This window comes from Phasianus colchicus, chromosome 10 (genome assembly GCF_987193195.1).
Source record: "Phasianus colchicus chromosome 10, bPhaCol1.hap1.1, whole genome shotgun sequence".
Taxonomy (NCBI): domain Eukaryota; kingdom Metazoa; phylum Chordata; class Aves; order Galliformes; family Phasianidae; genus Phasianus; species Phasianus colchicus.
The window spans coordinates 17,064,734-17,086,283 of record NC_143445.1 but is presented as its reverse complement, the minus strand read 5'-3'; the positions used below and the strand labels follow the sequence as shown (position 1 = coordinate 17,086,283).

At 40.6% G+C, this 21,550-nt stretch overlaps 1 protein-coding gene across 3 annotated transcripts in view; it reads right to left on the bottom strand.

Annotated features, from left to right (window-relative positions):
* MCF2L2 (MCF.2 cell line derived transforming sequence-like 2) overlaps nucleotides 1-21,550 on the bottom strand; it is a 127,606-nt gene that overhangs the window by 92,670 nt on the left and 13,386 nt on the right. For all 3 annotated transcript variants that reach the window (XM_090147519.1, XM_090147520.1, XM_090147521.1), the window contains exons 2-5: nucleotides 20,033-20,116; nucleotides 9,465-9,579; nucleotides 2,469-2,559; nucleotides 1,165-1,284 (exon numbers count right to left, since the gene is read on the bottom strand). In XM_090147519.1, the coding sequence (XP_090003645.1) occupies nucleotides 1,165-1,284; nucleotides 2,469-2,559; nucleotides 9,465-9,579; nucleotides 20,033-20,116 (410 nt within the window). The remainder of the gene's footprint in view (nucleotides 1-1,164; nucleotides 1,285-2,468; nucleotides 2,560-9,464; nucleotides 9,580-20,032; nucleotides 20,117-21,550) is intronic.

Below are 21,550 nucleotides of genomic sequence, written 5' to 3'. Positions count from 1 at the left end.
TAACACACTGTGGCCTATTTAGTACAGGAACATACATTTTCTAAAGTGCTATAAAATTAGAAAATTTCGTTTTGTAACCAAGCATAATTTTTACATGAAACTTGCTTTTTTAATAACCAGAAAGCAGTAGAAGCAGGAAGCACAGGAACTTTAAACCTAGGTACTGATAAACATAGCAATGGTTGGAACAGAACCATGGGTCTTTTGTAAAATGATTTAAAACCACAATTAAAATCCAAAACAATCATATGAAATCACTCCAGTAAAGTCATTGTGGAGTATGAGTAAGTTCCAGGATGAAATATCATTAACAATCATCATTCAATTTTATTTACAAAACACCTTGAAACCACAGGCAAACACACAGCTAGGAACAACTCCAAAAAGAGCTCTCATAGAACAATGTCAAACTTAAACTCTTTCAGGATTTATAGCCTGCTTTAAATCACATCCTCATCAACCTGCAGTATATTAAAAGTAATAAATATCATACTCTTAATCTTGAAGAGATCATAAAAGCACTAAAAATAAGCAATGCCAGCAAGCACTTAACAGGGCACTATTACGTTGTCAACAGTCCATAGTGCAGAATTTGCCCTTGGCTTACACTGCTCTGAGTGCTAACCTATGTTTGCCATTGGCGTGAGCAGATCTACCTTTGTCTGAATCAGAGGAGCACTCTACTGAGCTAAAATGTCACTGTGTAAACTGGGGTCACATTTTATAGCTAGAATGATGTTTCATATGGGAACACATTATAAACCTGTGAAGCATCCACTGGTAATTTACTCTTCGGCATTCCTGCAACTGATAGTAGATAATTCCACAAACACAATTTAAAGAAACTATTAGTATACATACAAACAGGTTCTGCCCTTTCCCAGTATGTTTCAACCACTGAAATGAAACAAGAAACAACTTATCTGATCCAGGTAATGGAGCTAGCTGTAAATGTGTCTACATCCTCTCAAAGCTTGTTGATCTTGCTCAGGTTTCAGTTTAGGCTTTATTGACCTTGAATATACCACACAGACCTAAGATCACAGTCCCCAGTTGCCACTTGCAATCAAATTATAATTATTCGGTTATGAGAAATTGCTGATGTCTAAGAACTGCAGATGTGGAGATAAGGCAAACACATGGACCAAAAAAATCCATGCTTACCGGTACCTTCATTTTAAAGTCATCTCGATAGAGTTTAATGCCAATGTCAGCGATTGCCCTTTGGATGAAGCGTGAGGGACGCAGGACAAACACCAGCTGTAGGTTTCCTGGAAATGCTCCCTGCAAGAAACATAAAATTATTAGAAAGCAAATCTCTGCCTTGAAGAAAGGCCAAGGGAATTTTCAGGCAAGTGTTTCCTAAGGGAGTAAAGTGAGGAGGACATACTGAACTTTGGCCAGTCCAGCTGCTAATGACATCAACTGGTCCATTCAGCACATGTCCAATGTCAGTCTCCAAAGCCAAGAGAAACACTGGTCTGGGGATTTTACTGCCCAGTCATATATAGATTTCCGGCAGGGATTTAGCACAGAGCTCTGAAGTTTCTTCACTTGTGCACCCATCTCTGAAGCGCACCAAGCTCCCTTTGCACTACCACACCATGGGTTGCTTTTTTTATTTTTTGATTCAGCCTTTAGAGGGTAAAATTGACTACTTACAAAAAAATGACTGCCCACATTGGACTTGGTGAAAGAAACAGGTGGCATAAATGAATTCTTCAGACTGATCTATCTACTCACCCCAAAGAGGATTTTTAATCTTTCTAATCTCACATGTTTCTCCTACACACAGGCATTCAACACATTCATCAGTCATGGCCCTGCCTTCAACACCTAGCCTATATCTCCCACACACTCCTCCTCTGAGTTCATCAAGAATAAAAAAAGAACAAGAAGAGGGCAGCTAAAAAAGAACGGTCATCTCTTGATCCTTAGCCTCTGTGTCTAAGCACCTGCACCTCACACAGTCTATGTTCCAGATAATAGATGTTTTAGAACAGATGCTTTTATAACTACTGAAAAACAGTGTCTTAACTCACTTTCATAAATGAGATATAATAAGCTATTGATAGTTTCTAACAGATCACTTACTACCACATGAACACAAATTTACTGGGATCTGCTTCCTTCACAAGCAGGCCGCATAGTCACTCCTCACAATGCACAGAAGGGCTCCTCTGTTAGACTCTTCTGGAAACAACTACAAATTACTAGAATTCATACTGCAGTTCATCCAGCACATAGGGAATTTGTACTAATTCAGCAGTAAACAAGGCCAAGTTTTCTGTTACTGCAGCTTCCTCCCTCTCCTATTTAAAACTTTGAAGATTTGGGGCTGGAGAGAATCTGCATCCACAGCCAAAAAAAAAGGAACTAAAAATGAGCACATGGGACTTTATCTTGTCCTGAAGGTTCAGCAGATAATTTGAATTTCTAGAAGATAAATAACAAAGACAGGCACTTACTGCTATCCGTGTCAGGGATGCCTTGACTGCACTCCATTTGTCTCGTCGTCTGTCTATGATGATGATGAATCCAATGCTGGCAGCCTCCAGACTGCACAACAGAAGAAATAAATATGCTAGGTTACATGAAGATACTCCCATTCCAATGAAATGTACTGCAGTAAGATTCAGCGTCTGTTGGATCGCCCTCCAAGTCCATTATAAAAATGCAGTGTACAGTGGAGAGAATATTCGGCAGAAATCCACATGAACACAGAAGCCAGCAAATTTCCAACGTCAGGCTAGCAGCTTACACAAAACATGAATATTTTATTCGCTAAATCTCTCAGCTGCTATCCACTTTGCTGCCAAGTCTAAATGATAAGAATAGTTCAGGATCACAAATTACACTGTGCTACACTGAAGGCAAAAATCTCAGATCTTGCTTTCTCTCCAAATTAGACATCCCACTAGAGCCTTCATTCCCCAAGTATGCTGACATCTGACAGAGGCACCCAGCTCCATGGTGTCAGTATATCCCCACAGTCACCACCTTGCCTTGGCACACGACCCAGGTGTTTTGGTGGACAAAGCAGGATTTAAAGTTTTATATCTCACCCACCTACAGACTGGTTCTAGGGTTGCAAGTATCACTTCAGTGCATTGGCTAAAATAAGCTACTGCTCCTTCTCAGGACTTTTCAAGGAGGCTCCGTGAGGCACTGATTTCATGCTCCATCCCATGTGTGTAAACCTCAAAAATATCCCCTTCCCCCTCTCTCAGAAATCCCACTCTGGTGTGCTGGACTCAAGGGTGCTGTTCTCTGCTTTCCCAGTCCTCAGAGTTAGAGATAAATCCTGGGAACATACAAAAACACTAAGAAAAATGTCCAGGAACTTCCTTATAACCATCATCTCTATACATACAAGAGAGAGGCAGGCAAAGAGTGTAAATGTTGCCATCATCAGAAGACACACTACAATTAAACATCTAATTATGGATAAGATCTAGATCAGTTATACAAAGCATTTCCTTTATCCCTTTTCCATCATACATACAAGCTACATACCAGGAACAGCATTTTATTGGGTTATTTTGCGCAAACTCATGTTAATAATCCACCAGAGAGCATCAACAATATCAACAGAGCTTCTGCTGCAGATCTGCAGGATCAAAATCAGCAGCCGAGAAGCAAAAGTTCTGTGCAAATCTGGGATGCCATGCAAGTGCTCCCAGTGGTTCTTAACGGCACTACAAACATTTGCTGAAGTTCACACTGATATTTTTTTTACAGAAGTCCTCTGGGAACTATAAAATTCAAAGACAATAGATGACCTTTCCTCTTACGCAGTGCAATACGCAGCTCTTCACACAGAGGACAGAAAATGTAGCTGCAGAAGTGCTTCTAAGACAGAGATGATAATTCACCAGTTTATTCCTTTTTATATATACAAATATTTTTCAGTAGACAAATTGGTGCTCTAAAGTTAAAAAAAAAAAAAAAAAAAAAGATTCAGAAGGTGGCAGGTGGCACCAAAGAAATGTTGTGTATTGCAGATTGTTACAGAAAAGGTGTGAGAAAGTAGTCACAGCCTGGGAGTTTCCCATGCTACTTAAAAAATTGCATTATTTTTTAACAAATGCAGATTGAGACAAAAAAATGCTTTGGATGTCTGGAGGGTATGGAAGGCCCAAGCAAATCACCCTCAGTCCCCAGCCCACCAGGCAGCACCTCTGGACAGGTTTCCCATCTCCCAGTGGAGACTTGGAGAAGCTCCGGTGTTTTCCCTCTGCCTTGACCACTGATGTTGTTGTCTCATAGACAATGTTTCAGGAATTTTGGTTATATCTCAAAAAATGAGCAAATTCTTTAAGAAGTTGAAAATCAAAAGCCTCAGGTAGAAACAAAGAGGGATGGGATAAACTTCACCCTTCACTAATCTTTTTGTATTTTTGATAGCCATGCCAATCTTTGAGGATTGTGTCAGAGTGAGAAAAACAGAAATGCAAGAGGACAATTTCAAATGAATAAAGGGATCACCAAAATATGACCTCTACTTTAAAGTAAAAGAGAATGTATTATTAATCAGCATCTGCTTATGTCTTCACTGCTCAGACACACAGAATTGATTTGCAACTGCTGAATATCTCTCAGACAATAATTGGATGTATGAGCCAGGCTCAAACCTGAGGCAATTCCATTAAAGTCAGTGATTTACAGCCAAATGACAAACAAAACAGGCATATTTAGCTGAAGATAACAAAAAACTGATGTTGGTCTAAAGAAAAATATTATTCAGCTAATAGCATATTAATAAATAGAAGAAAAAGCTGTTTGTAAAATTCATGACGTAACTAAGCCACAAGTAACTGTGTCCATAAGCACCAATTCACACAAGCCGCCTGCACATAGAAATTCCCCTGTTTTGCCCATCTGCCTGATTTGAGAGACTGGCTAAGGGCTTTCTAAAAGGAATGTTTGCACACAGATGGTTGCAGGCCTAGAAGAATTCAGAATCAGACCCTTACAATCACACCTTGGTAAGCAAACTGCAAAGGAAGTAACTGACAAGACTGCATCTGCCAAAGGCAACAACTGTGATTTAAACAAACATAGAAGTATTTGTGCCAAGTAAAACTTGCCTCTGTGTCTCAGAACTAACTCTTAAGTTTCATTTTTAACAGTCCCTCAAACACGTAGAGAATAAATCACTTAGAAGAGAGACGTTTGTCTTTTCTCAAGTACCTTCCCATGATCTAGCAGTTCATTTTTTCAAATGTTCTTCTGCCACAGGGATTTGTAACAGCACAAAAGCATCCAGGCATCAGTTACAATAACAAAAATTAATTTCATAGATAACGGCAATAAGAGCTAATGAAATATAGATACAGACAAGAAAATACAAGAGAAGCAGGAAAGGAATTTTCTCATGAAACGAGGGTTGGCAAGAACAGTCGTAGGGGAGGGCTGGGAATAACGAACATATGGGAATAGAAGCACTGCTCACCAGTTGCCACTGCGAATCACACAGCACTGCAGGTCAGTTAAAGAGACAGGCTGGGGAAATAGAAGCTGAAGTAGCTACTGATATACTGGATTTATTCTTGGATTTAAATACAAGGAAATATCAAAGGAAAGCAGAACTATAATTTGTGTGCATACTATAAAGAGCACATGATCTAAAGGAGAGCAGAAGAAACGTGAGGGGTTGTCTACATCACCCAGGATCATTCTGGCAGACTGTATGTTGTAAATCCCAATGGCTACAGGTGGCTGATGCAACATGAAGAAGGTCCTGACAGGAGATGTACCTCTGAACACACAAAAAAACTGAAAATGGGCTTGTAAAGCTGGTACACAGCTAGACCTCAGCCTTCTGCAGTGCTTTTTTTTTTTTTTTTTTTTTTTTGGACTAGACAGGGCTGATTTAAGACCTAAGTTTAGCCAGGGAAACAGAGAGTGTCAGCAAATGATCTTGTTTCAGTCAGCACACCAAAAAGAAAGGCCATGCCAAGGTCTGAATATCACTTAGCACTAAGGGATGCACACAAGCAAGCAGCTGTGGGATGGAACCTTGCCAAAATGGCAGCATCAGAGCAAGCTGATGTATAGCTGAGATCCCATTCACATACATATCCAGAGAAAGGCAGTTTGCCTAAAAATGCAGACACTGTCAATGATTTCTCAGTGTCAGTACTGTAATACATGGCTAGCAAGTAAGGTCCCTTTCCCTGAATGGAATGTTTGTAATCAAGTAAGCTGCTCCATCCCCAGCTTTGAATTCAGGTTAGCCCTTTACACTGATTTGAGAAGGCCCAAAGGTGCTGAATTTCCTGACCTCTTCGGGAATGAGAGGAGGATACCTGTTTATCAAAGCAGTCTGCTTCAGTTGCAAGAGAATGGAGTTTTGGCTGTGGAGGAAAGTGAGCAAAAAAGGGCCTTTTTTACAGATATCTACTGTAAGCATCCACGTATAGAGACATGTATACCATACTATCCAATGTTTATGCATGTGTGTGCATAGGCCCCTTTTGTGGGACACTCTCATGCCAGCTCTTGAAGTAGAGGGAAAATCAATGAGATTACAAAAGTCTCACTGGGCTGATCTGCCATCCTTGAAAGTAGTTCATATTTTAAAGCCTAGAAATGCAATGTTTGCTTACAGCCCACCCAAAATACTGCATTATGCCACGATTGAAAAAGCAAATTTACTCAGCAGCTTCAAAGACAAGACAGTGCCTGTGCATCCAAATAAATAACAACACTTGTTATCCACCTTTATCTTGTTAATGTTTTGCTATATGAGCCAGCCATTCCAGAGGGACTCAGGAAGTTAGTAATTCACTAAATGATGTCATTTGTGACCATAGACCTTATCTGAACAATAAATCTTATTCTGCAGGATACAGACACTACGAAAGACAGATGTCTTCACTACAGTTGTCTGAAAAACTGCACTAATTTCTCTGGCTCATTGAGCTATGAACATGGAACTATTTTCTACCCTAAACTAGGGGAACTGCTCTTCAAATGATACTTCATCCTACCTGATTCATGACTATACCCTCCGTAACTCTTCTAGAGTTTGACACTATTCTCTAACCTTTATCCTGTTATTTGATACTTAAACATCCTCCCGAAGAATAAAACAAAATGTGAACTACTAGCAGCAAGATAACATGTACCAGAAAGCTGTCATAGTACACATCACACAGTAGCACTGAATAAAGTAACAAATGTAGTCCCTTTGCAGCCTGCTAAGATGAAGGAAGGACTCACTCTCTGTGCATGTATCAACCAACTGCAGACTAACAAAGCTCTGCTGCACCCAAACAGGTTCACTATTTACGCACATGAAGATTTTACTTCTTATAACTATGCCATAAGTCACCGACAAAAGCTTGCCACTCAGGTTCTTCCTCTTCTAAATTAATACCTTCATCCCTCAATTCTACACAAAAGGTGACAAGTTTCAAATAAAAAATCAAGAAATGTACAGTCAATCTTTCTAAATGCACTACAACAAAAACTAGAAAACTCCTTGGATAACTGGTATCCTGATTGTGTGATCTCAGATTGAATCTAAGAGTCAGATCAATGCGCTGTTATGCAGAAAAGGTAGGTTCACATTCCAGCCTGTCACTGACTTTGAACAGGTAATTCAAATCAAACTGATAGTCACTTACTCAACACAAATTCTGGTGAGCTTGTCTGTAGTCTAAGATACTACCTGCGCATACCTTATCATCTCTAAAAATAATGTCTTCCAGTTCTTGTGACCTATTAAGTCTTAAGAATTCATTCACTGCTCATTGCTCTGGTGTTCACCAGGTGATGCGGCTGAGGAAGCATGAAATATTTCTGTCCATCAGGCTGACAATGTAATGTGTTACTTCTCCAAAATATGACACCAATGGAAATCACCCTAGCATATCAAATACAAAGAATCAGCAAACTAGCTACTATTGCTGCTTTATTAACCGCTGAAGATAGTGATCCAATTAAAAAGCTAGTAAAGAAATAAAAGAGTTTCTCCTGATAACAAAGGACCTACAGAGTTCAGTGAAACAATGAAGCTGTTAAACTCACAGTGTGTGGTTTCTCTCAGCTTGCTTTGGCAACTCCATAGGAGAAACACATGTAGGTGGAGCTGGAAAACTTCTTACCTAAACTTGAAGGAGACACGTTTTCCCCTCATCATCCTCTAAGCACCTTTATATATGAGACCACAGGAAATAATAAATCCCTGCTGTGCTTCTAACTAGCACAAACAGCCATGGTCCAGAGACAGGATCAGGGGACTGAAAAAATATTAAGTTCTCTTTTTGGATAAACAAAAAGTAATTCAGCAGCCATGCCTTAGCCTGTTTCCTCAGAGTAGTAGAAGTGAGTTTGTTTTACATCACTTGCACAGCTGCAGGCAAACAGCAAAGAAAACAGAGCAGAGCAGACTCCCAGTAAACAAAGCACCAGAAAGTACAAGGTGCTGCCAGAATCCTGTCAACAAGGCACCCACCTCTCATTCCCACCTTGCTTCAGTGACTCGCTGGTTTGTTGTTCCATGAGAGCAGTATCTCTGCTATTTTTCATTCTTTCAGTATGATAAGGCATTCAATGTGTCTGCTCCTGAGAACACAACCCACACACAGCCCTCAGCTTGTTTGACATGTCCCTAAGCAGCCAACCACAAGGTCACAGATTCTCATTCCTAACAAGATTTCCCAGCTTCTGCAGCCCAGCCTGTATGACATTTGGTAAGCTTAGAGCATGGTATCAGTGCTATTAACTTTGCTCATCTGCCTATATATCCTATTCAATTCCAAGCCCTGGCTTGTAGGCTGTCATGAAATAAACTGTATGTTTACACAAAGAGAAACAAAAACAAAAACAAAAAACTTTGCACTTCCTTTTGTTGGGGCAGAGGGAGAGCGGTTCTCATCAAATGCATTTTCACCAACATTTGGTATTAATAACTGTTCAAGCAAAGCTAGCCTGCCCAGTCAGAGCTTGGTGTATTCCTTGGACAATGTCAAGAAATCTCTTTGAAGGACAGAGACATGAGATAGGTTAACATTATATGCCTTTCTATAGTGCCTGTTGCTTGAACAAAGACTTTCCACTCTCCTCACACAGATACACACAGAACAAACTGTAACAGAGCCTATGTAAGCTTTGCTCTTTCCAGATGCAACCCTTCACTTGTTAAATTTTGTGTCCCCAAGTGTTATCACAAATAGCCCCCTTTTGATCTGCTACTTTTAAGGCCACCTTTCAGATCCTTGCATCCTCTCATCCAATTAAAGCCCTGAACAGAAAACCTGTTTTTTGTGTAGATTTCTTTCCAATGCAAATGATGTAAGTGGCTCCTGGGGCTTCTTGCACACAATACTTTTGTAACATACTGGCTGCCTGGATACAGAATTGCTGGCACATACTGGTAGCACCACTAAGAGAAGTGAGCCATTGAAGAAGCAAAGCTTTCTTGGAAATAAACAGGCATTTATGCTTAGCCTTACCTGGGAATGCTGGTTAGGTACGTGACCACATTCAGAAAATCCTCATCGGGTATTTCACTGAATCCTGCAAACTCTGGGAAGGTAATAATTGGTGCTCCATCCTTCCCTCTTCCTCCTGTGAAAGTAAGATTGTAAATAGATTAGAGAGCAATTTTATACCATTGGACGGACTGGTCAGTAAACACTGGCACATCTCTCACTAAAAAACATCCAGATTCTGTATATATGAGATAAAGGAGCTCTAACAATTATCTGGAAGTGTTTAAGGCTGGGCCAGATGAGGCTTTGAGCAACCCGATCTGATGGAAGGTGTCCCTGCCCATGGCAGAGGGGTTGGAACTAGATCATCTTTAAGGTCCCCTCCAACTCAAACCATTCTATAATTCTATGACCTTCCTATTTGGTACTACAACTCACCATAGCTTTGTTACTCTAATTTTACTCCAGCTGAGATTCTAACCTCAAATCCAGCTTTTCCATGCATAATTTGATTAAGTATTTTCTTCTATTATTTGTTTTCTATTTCCAAGTAATTTCTTGTGATAACATTACAACATTTCCCTATATATTTGTATAACATTTGACACCTTCTAGATACTGAAGGAAACAAAGCGAGAGAGCAAACAAACACTGAATACACTTGTGTAACTCATGACACAGGCTAAAAATCAATCTAGTCTTATGTGTTCTTTGATAAAAACATGCTCAAGGTACTGAGAATATTTAATGAGGACTACTTTCTTTCCTTGTTTCTTTACATCAATCTTCTTTATGTATGACATGAAGATCATAGGCAGCAAAGTCAAGAAGAGCTCCTACCTGTAAGACTTCCTGATCCAAACATCTGTGTTCAAACATCATTAGACCTATGTAACCATGGAGTTAAATGCTCAGGGTAGTTCTCCTGACCCAATGCTCAGCAATAGGAGATGCTGTAGTACACAGCATAAATCCTGTTTACTCACAGGACCAATCCTAATTTGATTCTGATATCAAACCTGGGCATCATTGTTCCACAGCAGAGTTAGCAGAACTTTTCTCACCAGCTTGGACTCAAAGCATAGCATAGGCAAATAAGGGAGTAGCACATAAGGGAGTACAAATAAACATATATATAGAGAGAGAGCAAGCTTTCCTAGTCATTTATCACTCACAGTAGTTTTGCCCAAAGAAAGGCCATGCTTTGGGTTTCCTTTTAGCAAAGGACAAGCTGTGAAACTGACACAGAAATAAGTGACCTTTCTCAAGGAAGATATTCAATACATTATCCCATAAGGAGCGTGAGGAGGAAGCAGAACCTCATGAAAAAAAATTGTTTTAAAGTACCCTCCAAATCTCCCAAGTCTGCTTCCACAGACCACTGCTTTTCCCTTTTGTTAACCACAGCTGATGCCACAAACCAGCTCTTCCTGCTCCTGTCTGGTGGCCACTGCAAAGATACACTCCACTGTTTCCCAGCTCTTTCCAAGATGAGTTCCTTACTAGTCCTGATCCTGCCTCTGCCCAACCCTCCCACTCGACTGGATTCTTTGTCATCCACCCATAGAGAGCTGGGATGCTGAGGAACATAGTGTTTGGATGAAATATGTGCAAAAACTCTGTTTTATTAAATAGCTGGTATGAACACTCTCCATCCTCCCCCACTACACTGCCTACAACAAGCCTCTACCTTTAACTCCTAATCCATACTTTTTTTCCCACAGAACCTGGGAAAGTGAAAGTGGATCCTCCACAATGCTCCACAGCTTTATATTAGTTATGGATCTTGCTGCTGTTCATTTAATAGAACTAGCTCAATTCTGCCACTGTTGGACAGCCAAACCAGCTTCTTCCTTTATTATTAAAACAGCTTTTCTCATTCAGTCTGAGAAAATCTCCTTAAAATTCTGAACAAGGAAACTCTTTTCTTTCTTGACATCTTGTGAAGTGTTACGTTGTCAGAACACTGCTTTTTGACACCCTTTTTCTTTCTGGAAGTCAAATATGACTCAGTTATGTTAAATCACCCAACAAACTCACCCTACTAGGGAGAAAACAGGCCTACAGCAGTTCAAATGGCATTCAGCCAAAATACTGGGAAAAAAAACATTACCATTCACACTGCACTGAATTGCTGTACAAATTCCATACAGAGCCACAGTCTCCACATTGATCTGGGATGGGGTAAATGCTGATGCCTGACTCATGCCGCATGATCTGCAGTCAGTGTTGATGCAGAATACACTGTCAGTGAAAAATTAGTCAAGAGTTTCCCATAAGTCAGACCGTTTGCAGATCAGGACCTCCAGCCAGCGCCCAGTCAGGTTTGTTACAGATACTTACTGACATCTTCTGGGCACAAACAGTAACCGCCAGAAATATTAAGCAGGATGCTTGGCTGCTCTGACTCTTCTTGCAGAGTTTGGTGCACTCCATAGTATTTAATGCATGGTTCCTGGGCACCATGTTTTGCTATTCATGTATTTCAGAAACGTGAATATTCTCTCAAAATGTGGGAAATGTAATAACCTGAAATATGAGGGCTAAAGCAGAAATACTTGCATCTGGTGTACAAAATAAAGGTTCCCCTACATTATCTCCTTCAAGCACCTGATAGTTTTGTTTACCTGCAGTCACACTCACAATCTGTATAAACTACAAGTTTCTCCTGGCACTTATGACACTGCCCATAGAGGTGGTGATGCTCTGTCCCTGGAGACACTTGAGGTCAGGCTGAATGGGGCTCTGAGTACCTGATGGAGCTGTAGGTGTCCCTGTTCATTGCAGAGGAGCTGAACTGTATGGCCTTTAAAGGTTCCTTCCAACTTGAACGATTCTATGATTCAAATGTCCTTTATGTCCCTTTTATCTTCTTGTTCTTTTACACCCACATTCACTTCTGAGTTCCTCTAGCCTCCTTTTGCTGAATTAGATAAGAGAGGGTGATGAGGCATACTAACTATGTGGGCATGTATTTTTGTCACAGGGTTTTCTCGTATACTAAGCCATCTGCAGAATGGGTGTAAGTAGACTGAAGGCTGCATGAGCATTTGACTAAAAGGCTGCAGCATCTCACCTCTGACAGGTCAGCACAACCTTAACAGCTCTTGGGCCCCCATCTCATTCTCTGAAGTTAAGGTATCGCCTACTGCTACAACTAAAAAGAAGAATGCTCAAAAAGTTCTTTAATATAGCTGTATTTCAAATAAAGATAGGAAGCTCTCAGTTCCTGTCATACTACCATACTACTGAATCAGAGTGAAGTTTGAGGGAGATTTGTAATGGAAAATTCTTAAATACTATCATAGGGAAAAAGCAGGAATGCCCAAAGTGTTGGGTGACAAGTCATAACGCGAATATTAGGAACAGGTCGCTCTCACATCTAAATCTGGAGCATTAGTAGGGAAAACAATCCATATCCAGTTATATATATCAAGTAGGAGCTACTTACACATCAAGGGTATCTAAAATGCTCTCTTTTCAATGAGAAGAGTTCTGTGCCATTTTTTTCCCCTGACATCAAACCAAGATTGCTGCAGTATGCAAAATTTTGCAGAATGTGAACTGGCAAGATGCAGCCCCTTCTTTTTCCCTGAACCATCATTACTCCTGTGTTCTGGGCAGTTGTCAAGAGATTTCTTCCCATCCTTGAAATACTGCTGCTGGCACTTCAGTGCTTTGGCAAGCGACACAAAATAAAAACCAGCAGGGACAGTCTTCAGTGAGTTCCATAGCCATTAGGATTGAGCACATGGAATTTGGTCGAAAGACTGTATAGAGTCATTGTTCCTGCCAGGATCATGTCTAAAACCCATGCTTCTATGCATCGCTAGTAGGGGAAAAAACCCTAACTGACCAGAAAATTTTATAATTCATTACTAAGGCAGCCAAGGATAGAACAGGCTCCAACAGGTCCACGGAAGGGCAAAAGAAAAACTCCTCTCAAAACAAGAAAAAGGCATTTGAAGTAGAAAGTAAAGGCAGAAGGAGGAAGACTGAAAAGAAGCACTGAGCAGAATGAGACATGAACGAAGCACAAAGCTGAGCAGAGTTACACTATGGCTAGCCCCAAAGTAAGGGGGCCAAGGACTGCCAGAAGCAATGGAGATTGACAAAAAGCCAAAGCAGTGTGAGGCATGAGCTGAGCTTATGTGCTGCATGGGAGGAGCAGGCTATAATAGCTTGAGTTTGGTGCAGTTAGAGGAGAAACAAGATACACTGAAAAAAGAGATAGCAGCACAGCTGGGACTTGCATCTGTCTGCAGGCAATGCACAGCCCTCTGCCTTGCCAACCTGCAGCAACTCCAGGCACCATTAGATGCCACCCTGTAACTCTCTTGGAGCATTCAGCCTCCTCCAACACCTGGCAGCCCCAGACACTGGCTGCAAGCCAAGGACAGAGGAGCTGGTGACAGTGAAGGACGCCTCTGAAAACAGCAGCAACCAGAGCTGGAGGTTCAGCTGGCAGGTGGGGAGGGGAAATGGGAGGGGAGGGGAGGCTCAGGGCCATCCTCTGGCTGAACTCATGCCAGGCTCACTCCTGACCCCGCCCTGAGGACACTAGGCCACCTACTGGCAGCTTCCCATCGGGTGCTGCTGCTCACAGTCACATCCAGGCTGCTGTCAGAGCTGGTCCCATAGTCTTGTCAGTAAAGACTCACCTATCCCCTGAGCACAATACATGCTGCCACTCATCAATTCATCAATTTCCCTCAAGATGTTCAGCTTCTTTTTGCACTCTACCTCTGCAGGTAGCCAGAATCCTGCCACACAGGATTCTCTCCTCTCCTCTTCCTGAGTACTTTCCTTATTTTCTTCCCCATCTTGCTTAGTATTTTTCATCTTCTCTTGTGACTTAGGGGCAAAGGGACAGGAAGAACCTGGGTAAAAGGATGGAAGTACACAGCAAATGTGGAAGGGATAAAAAAGTAGGAGGGATGGCATGTAAATTGAATAAAGGGAGTGTAAGGCATGGAGTGCAGGGCCCAGGTACACAGCACAGAGTCCCAGTTGCTCCTATTAGATATTTTTCAAGTTCATAAGACAAATTCATAAATCACAGGACACAGTAACAGACCTAAGTGCCAGTGCATCCTGGTTAGCTATTACAGTGAAGGTGAGGCCAGAATTCAGCTGCAGCAATAAAATAGCTGAAGCATTTTAGAGGAAGAATATGCATGAGGGATAATAGGACGTGGCAGCAAAGTTTAATTTTTTCTTAGCAGTATGAAGGGTGTCACTGACAAATGAGGTGTGAGTGCTGCATTCTGAGAGTTCACACAGCTGGAGTTGCATGTTGGGATGAGAGATGTGATAGCAACAAGTAGTTATAATTACAGGCTAAATTCCTGGACACAGTTGGGGTCCTAGGAAGTCAAGCACCCCCCCATTTCTGTCTCACCTATGATTTCCAAACAGGCACCAAGCAAAGGAATGGTTTAGATGCTTATGGGATACATTCAAGTCCCATTCCACAGCAAGAAGCTCTTTTTGTAATAGTAGCAGCTAGAGTCGTGATTTCTAACCATGTATTACCAAGTATTCTGAATCCCTTGGGAAAATAAAACAAAATGAAAAAAAAAAAAAAAGTACAGGCTATTAGCAGGAAGAGTTTCAAAAGTCTGGCTGTAGTGCACACCTCCCCAGCCTGCCACAGACACCAACTCATCAGTTAATATTGCAAAGTTTTCTTTCAAATTTTGCTGACATGCAGCCAAACTACTTTTGTTCGCCCACATGCAGAAAGCTCCCTTAGTCATAGCAGAGCTGAGTACAATTCATCTTGTGGTCAGATAGATGAAGGGTTCAGTCATGTCTTGGCTGAATTTTCTCTGCCTAGGTCAGGCTTGCTTTTTCCATGCTCTGGAATAGCTTTTGTTTTGTTTCTCAGCATCCATTAAGGGTTGTGAATGCTGAATTTCTCACTGAAGTTGAACCATACTTCCTGGGTTTAGATTTTCAGACAAGCCCCGACTGGTCCTTTTAGCAAGGTCCAGGTTTTCCAAAAAGCTCAGTTTGAGCAGGAAGCAGATGGCCAAATGCCCTCCAGGCTTTGGAAATAAACTGGCTTCAGAGTCAGTTACCAATCTGCTGGAGTGCATTGATTTAGGAGGAGCAGAACAGAAAGAAAATGAGTATCTGCTAACACATTTCTTGATAGCTTGTCTAATAAATTCGTGATTTAGCAACATGATCCATTATTGCTGCAACTGGCAAATTAGGCTCTTAGAGTGATTAGAGATAAGAACAGACTGTGAAGCTGCAGATAAAAAGGAGGTTGATATTAGTTCAGAAGAGCAGGTTAGTAGAGTGGATTAGTCTATCAGCAGGACAGGAAGAGTATTTTACTGGAGGGCCTCCATTCTTCAGTAAAAACTGGTTTAGGTCAGGAAAAGAATGACTTCTTAGCACTACCAGCCCTGTGGTATAGTACCCTTAACAGATACAGTAACACAAACATTGCTATTTATGTGTGCAGAGCACTCCTATGTTGTCACAGCTGTAATCCCATAATTGAGAGATCGGTTTTCAGGGAAAGGAAAGAGGCAGCAGTGGTTTCAAAACTGAAATTTAACCACAAGAGCCAGCACTCTCACTAGATCTCAGAAACTAAGCAAGGTTAGATCAGCAGATGGAAGAGGTGACCGAAGTAGAGCTATGTGATTAAGGACTTTTTCACATTGCACTACAGCCTTTACCATGACCATGGCAGCCCTACGGAGAACGCCTGGGAGTGTTTCCTTTTTCTTGGCAAGGACAGAACAGTACTAACCAAGATGTTAGTCTGGTAGCTAAAGGATCAGGACACGCAGAATGCTGTCAGTGTCCAATAAATTCATTGTTTTCCATAATCAAACATCAGATTTATTAGCTAGCTGCATAGTTCTCATCTATGGGAACTGCTTGATGATAAGACAGCCAGATCCTCTTCTGAGAAGTTTTTACACAGCAGTAGTTGAGGAAAGTATTTCTAATGAGTCATGTCCACAGGAAAAAAGGAGCCTTTGGTTTAAATTGTTCTATTCTCTTCTCTGCTTTTCTGCACAGGAATATCATGATTTCATTAACCCTGACCTCATCTGCTAGCTGTTAAGAAAAAGCTGATATTAACCAAAAACATTAGCTAGAAAAAACTCTGTAAAAGTCAACTAGTGATTCTCGTTAAGATTGGACAGATGGGTCTGAGGGCTACAGGACTGGACAGGAGAGCTCAACAGTGCCAGAGGCTGTGCTGTTGCACAAACTAGACTGGCACTGCTAACATCACTGAGCTCTACATGTGCATGCCTGGCAGAGGTATCTAGATGCTCTCTGGTGGTTGCAGCCTACTAAATCAAATAAATATCCCCACGTATTGTAAAACATAATAGACCATTTTTATAAAACTATTCAGTAAAGTTCATGATCCAGCAGCCCAAAACAGTCCACAATCAGGGAGTGTCTTCCTGCCTACTATGATGAGAGTAAAGAGCAGAGAGTTTTTATCAGAGAGTGGCTACTGAGCTGCAGTGTGACAGCATGGAAGACCAGGAAATAAGCAACATATCAGGAGATTTTCAGTCTCCATGTAAGCAAGCACTGAAGCATCAAAATATTTGTGGTTGCTCATGCCTAATGAAAAGCAGCATGCTGTGAAGAAAAAGACAGTCACACAAAAGAAAAAAAATAAAAGAAAATGAGGTAATTATGTGTGAATTAATTTAGTAAGTGAGGCAGGAGAGCACCCAGATTTGTTTTCATTCAATGAAAAAAAACAAGCAAACAAATCAAAAACACCACAATCCCATTTTGCTACAGGCAATAACATGTAACCCTTAGAGAAATGCGTTTTTAGAAGTATGTCTATTTCTGGCTTTGGCTAAATCTCAGTTTGCAGCAAAGGGACAAAAAGGAATATTTCTGTTCTTATTTTTCTCAGCTCACCAGTGGTCAGCAGCCATACGTTACTGGGCTAAAGAAACTTCTGAGCAGGTTATGTCCTTTAATGGGCTGCCACAGGCATTTCAGAGACTTCAGCAGGGGTACCTGGGTTTCCAAATTTAGCTTAAATTTCTTAATTTCTAAAAAGACTTCAGTCTTAACTGTACTGCCCTGCTTCTTATCAGGGTATTATTTCTGGACTGTACAGATAAGAATTTAGGTTAACCTAAGAAATCTGCAAATAGGATTATTTATGTAGGTGGAATGTGAGAGACCACTCACTTTTGGTCTCTGTTACACATGTTTGCATGCTGATGAACTAATTTTTTACAAATTCCTCTCAGCCCCTGCCATCCCTGAAAAATTATCAAGAGTGCTTAAGTACCTTAGGATTAAGCAGTTTTATTTAAACCTCTTTCTAATCACTTCTGAGAATAAAAGAAGCAGATCAAATGGGAAGAGTTGGATTTGCTAAAATAGCAGGTGAGAATACAGGCACTGCTGAAATGATATGTCCATAAGGCTTTTTTCTTTCTTTAATACATATTTATTCCTAGCATTTCTGTGGCATGTTTAATGTTACTAGCTGGAAATGGATTTTTCTTCCTCTTGAGTTAGGCACTTTCCACCAGTTGCTCATTCCATGCCAGATACAGTTTTTATTAATGTTCTCAAATGTTACAAGCTAATGGAAATTAAGAAAAGTGGTCCTCTGTACATTTACCAGATAGATATTGCACACGAGGCACTGAATTCCTAACCGATATAAACCGATATAAACATTTTCAGACACTTGAGTCTCAGTTAAATCAAATGCCTTGAAAACAATATTGGTTTGAACAGCTTTGTGTGTTTGGTGAGTGGAAAAAGCAAGCAGAGCATTCTAGAGAGACCTGTTGATAAGTGTTTTCTTGCTTACAAAGAGCAGAAAAATAGCCCAGTTGTGATCCAGCTGAAGCCAATACTGAGCCCAAAAAGGAGCTGAACAATGATTAGATCTCCCTGCTTCCTTCCTTGTATTTAGAATACTTTACAGTCAGTTTAGCACTAATAAAAGGAATTTGAACAGCATTCCTGATGAAGTTCTTTGTGATAACTGGTTTCAAATTTGACAACAGACCCCACATTAGGAAATTCTCATCTCCCACTCAGTCATTTTTGCAGTTAAGCATAAAGCATAGCATACAGTGGAAGGCGCTCCCAGCTTTTCCTGAGCACCTACTGCTTCTACGACCTTGCTGTGGGATCTGTGCACTTCACAATAATACCAACTTACTCGCTATCCTCTACAGCAGAGATGTCCAACCCATGCCTGGCACAGCTGGCAATGCAGCTGCTCCCAGCTCCATGCTATAAACTATAAATGTGGTGGCTCTTCCGTAGTGGCCCCAGCACGCATTCATTGCTCAGCCACAACCAAACCATCAGTGTGCTACTAATGCTGTGTTGACTTAAACCAGAGCATGGGGAGGGCAGTGCTGTGCTGTGCTGAGTCAGGTGATGGCATATAATTGCCTTTTGCAAAATTTTTGCAAAATTGCATTTTGATATACTGGCTCTGAACACTATGCTCTGAGCAGCGAAGAATACTCAGTCATGCTTTCTGTTTGATAAAGGAGTTTGAGAATAAGTATCAAGACTGAAAAAAAAAATAATCAATTTGTGTTTATGACACCATTTTCAATTGACATGAATACATTACCTGCAAACTTTCAAGTGGAACGTATAGAATTGCAATTAGATATTCAACTTAAAAATCTGTTCATGTAACATAAGGCCTGGATTTCAGTCGGCAGCTTGCAGTGTACTTAACAATGCAAGATGCAGCAAGAATTGGGCCTGCTGAGCTGATCATCTGCAGAGCCATGTCTGTGTACTCTGTACTGTGTACCCAGTGTTCCTCTCCACTAGAGAGGAACAGGCTGTCCAAGAATACCTTATGATCATCTGAGTCAGTTTTGTGGAAATTGATGATAATTTACTGTGTGTCTATGGGGAAGAAGAAAGGCAAATTCTCAGTTTCCTTATTTGCAGAACAGGCAGAAAGAGACAAAAAGAGTTGCCAGAGACCCTGAAGTCAGCATTTAAAAGAGTATAAAGAAGCCATTTTAGGACCCAGTTAAGGATTTCTCCTCTGCAGTAGCCAAAGTAATTGTGTTAAATAATTTGGCAAATATTTCAATATCAACTAATTCTCTGGGGCAGAAACTGCGTCACTTTGTGTGATTGCAAACTTCAAGCAAACAAAGGAATATGGAATAATCAAATCTTTAAGAGATTAGAACCTTACACTATAGAAATGAATCATTTCTAAAACAAAGGCAAATGAGGAAGAGGGGGAAGGACATGAATAACTCCCTGATAAACCAAAACTTTTCCCACAAACAGCACACTTGGACATTGTGCAAATTCATATACAAAACGGTTTATTTATTTTCTTACCATTGTGGAAAGCACAGAAAATTAACTTGTCTCAAAAAAACAGACACAGTAGGCTAGCATTTATCAATTCCGTGCACTGTAAGAGTCTGATTATGACAGGCCTTTTCACTGGCAATATAAAAATGCTATTGTGACTGCTGTGCAGAACTGAATAGTAACAGTCAGTATGACAGATTCCAGCATATTTCAAAGAGAATCCCAGAATGTAATTATGAGAAACTTCTTACCTGACAAGATAGCAAATTGTCTGTGTAGCTGTTCTATTATATCCACTGCAACCAGCGGCCGTATCTCCTGCTGCATGATTTCATCTGTGCAAGTGAAAACAGAAATCTTCAATGAGTTAATGACAATTTTTACATCCTCCAAGAATTCGGCAAAACAAAGATAATACTCAAATGAAAAGAGCCTGGCTCAACTATTCATGCAGATGTGATATGACCAACATGGAGAAGTTTATGATACTTACGGTCTCATCCTCAGCCTACTTACTTCTATCTATTGCCTAGAAATTTCTGAGAGCTCTTCATAAACCAGATGTGCCAGAACTTGTCACAGATTTGTTCAAGGTGACAGCTTGCCCCTCTCTAATTCATGTTCCATGTTTATCTACTGAATCTGGGCATCCATATTAAAGCAGCTTTTCAGTCTTTCAGACATTAAAGTTTATTTCAGATACAGGACCACATTTCTTTCCAGATTCCCTGGCTTCTTCTTACGGACTTTGTGTGAGCAGCCAATCCAGAACAGTTTCCTTTGTGATGCTTTTTCCGCTACAAGCAAGTACATAGTGAAAGGAGGAAATAGGGGCTGTGAGGCTTTCTTGTCATGAAAACAAAGTCTGTTCTTTTAAAGTACACTCTGAGAAGTTAAAAATATCTTGATAAGCAGCTGGGGAAAAACCATCACAATATTTATGCATGTGTAGATTGTGTGATCTATATAGTGACCAGCAACTATAATCTCACACTGAGTTAATGTGATATCTTTCTGCAACAGGCACTAACTAGAACTGGTAATTCCTGCTCTTCACTGCAGTTTGAACAAGCAACATCTCTTTACTGGGCATTATCTGCTAGCTTAACTGGCAGGATCCAGGTTTATATTACATAGTACCTATTATAACTGGGCCTTTAGCCATCATGCTGACAGAAGCAACAACAAGTCCTGGCTTTGAAGATCTTGTCTCTTTATTAAACTCAGTCTGAACAGCTTAACTAGCAGGTGGAAGGAAGAAGGATCCAGACAGATAGTTCATTAACTGTATGGTGGAAGCACAGAGATATCAGCTAATAGTCACAAGCACAATACTCCACATTTTAAGGAAACTGAAACTGGCAAAGCAAATGAATTAACAGTAATCTATTATATTTTCTGTTTTACTTTAGTATACAGTTTCTCTCACAGATCCCATTCTGGACTTGCTTGCAGCTAAGCAAAGGCAAAACTAAACTGTTTAAAATATACAAGGTTACTTATTAGGAAGCCAAGTACACAATAAGCCCCATTTCTCCACTAGCCACTTTAAAGGAGTATAATGACAGCCCTGTTTAGAGACAGATAAATACTACATCCAAGGACCCCATAATCAAAGGGCCCTGTGATATATAAATGCAATTTTCAACAGGTACTGACAAGCATTTCCATACCTTTGGAGAAAGACTCCTAGCATCCTTTAGACAGTCTACTTGAAATATTCCTGAATCACTTCAGTAGTAATAAATGTGTCTTTGTCAAACCACAGG